Source organism: Heloderma suspectum, chromosome 2 (genome assembly GCF_057233095.1).
Source record: "Heloderma suspectum isolate Gila_16-S chromosome 2, 16-S_ref, whole genome shotgun sequence".
Taxonomy (NCBI): Eukaryota; Metazoa; Chordata; class Lepidosauria; order Squamata; family Helodermatidae; genus Heloderma; species Heloderma suspectum.
The window spans coordinates 211,506,894-211,511,949 of record NC_139459.1 but is presented as its reverse complement, the minus strand read 5'-3'; the positions used below and the strand labels follow the sequence as shown (position 1 = coordinate 211,511,949).

Sequence of the window (5,056 nt, the reverse complement as noted above, 5' to 3'; positions counted from 1 at the left end):
TTTCTAGAGGCTGTATATTTTAATGTTTAAAATGAAACTCCACATGCACAGCATCTATAAAAGAACCAATGCATTAGCATCCTACATGGGACAATGCACACTGAAGATCTATGCAGTTCTACTTCCTATAATAGAATGTATAGGGTATTATGTAGTCTACAGCTGTGAGGAATTAACAGATACATGTGCAATAGTTAACACTTTCTTCAACATTGCTTGACTGACCAGTTGATATTAATGCTGTAGCCACTACAATTTGTGCAGATGGGACACAAGTACGTACTTCCACCCCAGAAAGTTCCATGAAATTGGAAATTTGCAAAGCACAGAACGTAATGTTTCTTGAGACCCATAAGATTCTGATATTACTGAGAGGAAGGGAGTACATGGTGGAATATGTGCTTGCTTCTTTGGCAGTTCAGGGCAAGTGTTCATCTTTCCGATCAGGTCAAGTGGTGCATGAGTATTTGAAGGAACGGGCCATTTTGAGACTCAAACTCCCCCTTGTGCAGCACCTACTCAAAGGAACCGTGTTGCTGCAATTCACAGTCCCTGGAATCCATCCTGATCGTGCCTTTGCACACTAGAACATACTGAAGTTATGGCCCCAGACCCACTAGCCAAGGAAGGGCTCCTATCTGGTTCTTGGACCTAGGTCTTTCACACTGTAATCCTCTTCAGAAATAGTATTTTAGGGGAAAAGACAGGGAAACAGATAGATAGACGCATTTGGCTTCTACAGCAATCATGAAGGTCCACAACACTCTGGGACCAACAAGGGACCACTTCAGAACAGTTTCTGTTGTGTTCCATCTGTCAGAGGCTCTGTGAGCTTCCTCCCATTCCGGATTAAGACTCTCCGACGCTTGGCTGGCAAGGGAACAGCTGCTTTCTCGGCCTCTGGTTGGGTGACCCTGATGGGAGTCTTAGCAGGAGGCTGGCTCTGGCCTTTGTTCATCTCATCAACAAAAGATTCCACTCCATCAAAGCGGGTGGTCAGTTCTCCAAGCCGTTCCTTGAGGGCATTGAATTCTTTGTACAGGTCATCAAGAGCATCAGAAAGGGGTTTGATCCTAGAAAAAAAGCAAGGAAGGTTGTAAAAAAATTATTCTATAGTGGCCTACACATGGTCAGGCTTTCATCCAAAGCAAGGAGTACCACCTTTACGACAACCCACAATATTTAAAGGGAGAAGCATCCTGGTAAGATTCACAGCTCAAGCAAAGCCAACATCCTCCCATACCCACCAAACTGTATGGGGAATATCCAGGCAGAATGGGCTTACACACTTACAGGTTGGCCGCCCCAAAACTAGTCATCCAAACAAGTGTTGACTTACCAGGAGCTTCCCCCACAGGGTAACACGCAGATTGGAGACAGATTCAGCCAATCAGACTGTCTGTACAATGTATAACCCACAAAAAGGAGTACAGCCTATCAGCCATGAACATCCCAGACTGACCGCAAACACGGGTTTGTTTATTGAGCGCCTGCTAGGCTGCCATGTGCTCCTAGCAGATCTCAAGTTGTGCAGATCTGCTCTAGCCTTACCAAGTCACACCAGAAGCCCATTCCACTCTCTGCCCCCGTCCCCACTCACCTTCCGTAGTCAGGCAACACAGTCTGGTGATCATGGAGGAGAAGATTCTTGATTTGAGTCATGATAGCAAATTTCCAGTTGTCCAGGACAATGGTGAGATTGGCACATCCCTTCATGTTGACCTTTTCAGCTGGAAGAGAGGAGAGAAATACGTGGGAGCGGGGGACAATATAAAGCAGCAATATCAAAAAACACACATGCTTCCCTAAGCTACAGCACTGCCATTTAATTTCCTAGGTGGAGAGGGAGCACTTTCCCACTATTTACATTAAGTTAGAACTATAATCACTTGTCAAGGTAACTGCAAACAAAAACCACACCTAAGACAGATGACATTAAAATAAAGTAGGCTTATAAACTGCATTTTTAAAAACTTTGTAGCCCACCCTTTTCACATGGGTTCAAAATGGATAAGCTTAGTAAGAACAATGCTACTGCATTATACCACACACATACATATATCTATATCTAGATATTTATATACACACACGTTGAGAAAGTGAAGTCACATTAATAATGGAGGTGCTACTATGTTTGATGGCAAGTTAGCATATCCCAGGGGGATGGGGAATATACAGATCTGCCATTCTTTAAACATTCATTTTTAGGACCTTTATATTTCCTAAAATGGAATGCCTGTCTTCCTGCAAGTATATCCATAGTGACAGGAGAGGGGAATGGGGAAAAGTGCTCACAGGTGACCTAAAGCTCTGAAGGATGGGGAATTTGGAAAAAGAAGTCTGATGATGCTCTGTTCACAATTGTAAAAGACATCTGAAGGTATTGGAAGGGTGGGTAATCTGAGTTTCATGTCAGCAACCACCATGAAAAGTGGGCTTTTACAATGAGCCAAGGTAAAAACCAAATGTACGCTCACTGTGCAATGGACGGCTAGAAAAACCTGCGAATTCTAGAAGTTTAGCTTTATCCTTTGCATAACCCAGGTGGCAGAGACCTTAGGAATATGGTCATATCTGACAAGTTGCAAAACTCTCTCACACACAGACACACACGCACACACAAAACAAAACTAGAGACAAGTTTCCTGAGCTGCCCACGACATCAGTCCACTTTCTGGTGAGGTACACAACAATTTGTGACATGTTACCATCCGATCTGTAGTCCCATTCTGAGTCTGCTTGCTGCTGCTTGGGTTTAGCAGCACAGTTGATTGCCACAAAAAGCAGCAGGGAGAATATCTGCCTCATGATGCCTCTGTGGAGTGAGAAGGAAAAATTAATTAGGGGAGCATCCTGTCCCCCAATATGATCTCTCTCCCACCTAGTTCAACCAATAGTCCCCCTCCTCTCCTCCATCCCTGCCTGTTGTCATACCCCTGCTGGAGGAGTCCTCCTTCTCCAAAGAGCTAGAGTTCCCAGAGCTGAATGATGCCATGGAACCACCCATATCAGGAGACCTGGGGGAGCCTGGGCCTTCAGAGGAGAGGACTACAGATCCATCCCCACAGGAGGAGAGTTCCACATCAGTCAGAGACTGAACAACAACACAGTCCCAGAAAGCGTTGTTGCCTTAAGAGGCAAATCAGGAGGGCTCCTATAAGAAAGCACCTATCTCCAAAGAAGGACTCCTCAAGAGGAGGGAACTCAGGAGCAAGTTTTGTAATGTACTGCAGCTGAGCCTTGGGTGGGGCTCAGGAGGCTCTGGTAACATAAGCCTGCATGCTCAGTCTAGCTTTTGCTGGAAACAACCCCATTGCTGCAGCTCCTGTATCATGTATTCTGACCTTGGCTCATTTTTGGACCTCTGTGTTATTGACTTGTTGCTGCTTCTTGGAACCCTGATTATACTTGACTAACATCCTGTGTGTTTGACCTTGGCTATGTCTCTTGATTTCTCTCTGAAAAATCCATGTTTGCCTGGTAAACTGTGCTTGACTATTGGCTTGCTTTGACTTCTCTGTTGCAATTGGTATTGTGTTTGCATAATAAAGCGCTGAACTTAGTTGAGGCAGGACACCCCTTGACAGTTCCCATAGGGACTTCTTTCCAGCTGGGATGGTCACAAGCTCTTTGTACCAAAGGGAAGAGGGTCTCCCTGGTTCTCTGCAATGTCACATTCAAATGGTATCCATTCACACATCAAATCCCAGCAAGCTGGGAACGTGCTGAGGTGGCCTGAGCAAGACACTGCTTCCATGTGTGCCCACGTGAATGTCATTCAACCTTGCAATATTGTGCTATGTTTGTAAGAGATGGGGAGACAGAAAGAGTAAGGCTGGATGGCTGAGCAGGCAGCTAAGTTTTTATTAAGTCTTTGCAGTGGAAACGGAGTTGTGAAGAACTGGCAGCAGACAGGAGACATGGGACATACCCATTCATTCTACCATAACACAACAGCAAAGCAGATGATCTAATGCGTAGCCTTAGGGTCAACAAGCAGAGATCCTCTTCACTTTGACCTGCCCAACAACATTCCCTGCATAGCCTGATAGCCCACTTGGATACTCTGGTTGCTTTTCATCTATAGTTGAGAAAACCTTTGCTCATCCTTCATTTTCTTTGCATCAATCAGCATGTAGCCTACCCTCTCCCCTGTTCTGGTGTGGAGAGTGGCCCACCATTACATTCTAACACATGAAGCATCTTTCCTTAAAAAAAAAAAAGACAAGTTAAAAAAAAAAACCTGCTGCCATCTCTCAGGACTGGAGACACTCATTTCTGCTTGTCAGCTCCATTTTGGCCATGTTTCATAGTAACTGCTCAGATGAGAGGCTAAGAGCCAAAATGGTAGCCCACTACAGGTTCTCATCACTCAGGACCTGTGTGTACTGTTTCCGTCCCTGGCCCCATGTCTCTTGGCTCCTCTATTCAGGGCCAACCCAAGACACTTTGCTGCCTGAGGCAAAATATCAGACAGCACACACCCCTTCCTATTCCATATCCAGAAACTGGGGGGACTGGCAGCTGAAAGTTACTTCAGTGATTGCAACAGGATAACATCCTCCACCGCACCTGAGGGCAGCAAGCTAGTTTAGGGGGTGGATGGCAGGCTGCATGGCACACAGAGCTCTGTCCTCTGATGCCTATCCCTGTTTTGTCCCCCAGCATCCACTGTCTAATGGTAGGGCTGGCCTCGCCTCCGTTTAGTTATCTCCACTCAAAGACATCAGGACCACAGCAGGAGCCAAAATGAGCGCAGAGACACAAGAGGAACCCAGTGGGCCCCAACAGGTGACCCTCCAGCGCAGGATTTCCAAAAAGGAGGTTTTGGCAGTAGTAAATGGTACCCTACAAACACTGCAACCCCTTTGGAGAATGGGAAAGCTCTCCCAAAGTAGCTCTAGCCTTGTCACCAGTGCTCAAACCTAGGTTTAAAACCTGTAGAGAAAAGGGTTCAAAAAACCAAAATGCTTTCCTACCTGCTGAGTGGAGATCCTGGGGTGACAAGATGTAGCCGCTGCTCTTTCACATCTCGGCCTTTCTCCTCTCTCTGGCC

The 5,056-nt window shown here is 45.9% G+C and overlaps 1 protein-coding gene across 1 annotated transcript; it reads right to left on the bottom strand.

Moving 5' to 3' along the window:
• Positions 1–5,056, bottom strand: LOC146353902 (uncharacterized). Its single transcript, XM_084837589.1, has 4 exons — positions 4,980–5,056; positions 2,709–2,815; positions 1,601–1,730; positions 1–1,073 (listed from the first exon to the last, which is right to left on the bottom strand). The coding sequence occupies exons 2-4, from the start codon at positions 2,806–2,808 to the stop codon at positions 788–790; spliced, it is 516 nt and encodes a 171-aa protein (XP_084693715.1). The 5' UTR covers positions 2,809–2,815; positions 4,980–5,056; the 3' UTR covers positions 1–787.

Coding starts and splice junctions, on each gene's coding strand:
- LOC146353902 (XM_084837589.1), bottom strand. CDS start 2,808: ATGAGGCAGATATTCTCCCTGCTGCTTTTTGTGGCAATCAACTGTGCT. Junction 1,731..2,708: donor ATGGGACTACAGATCGGATG/GTAACATGTCAC, acceptor CCTCTCTTCCAG/CTGAAAAGGTCAACATGAAG. Junction 1,074..1,600: donor GTGTTGCCTGACTACGGAAG/GTGAGTGGGGAC, acceptor CTTTTTTTCTAG/GATCAAACCCCTTTCTGATG.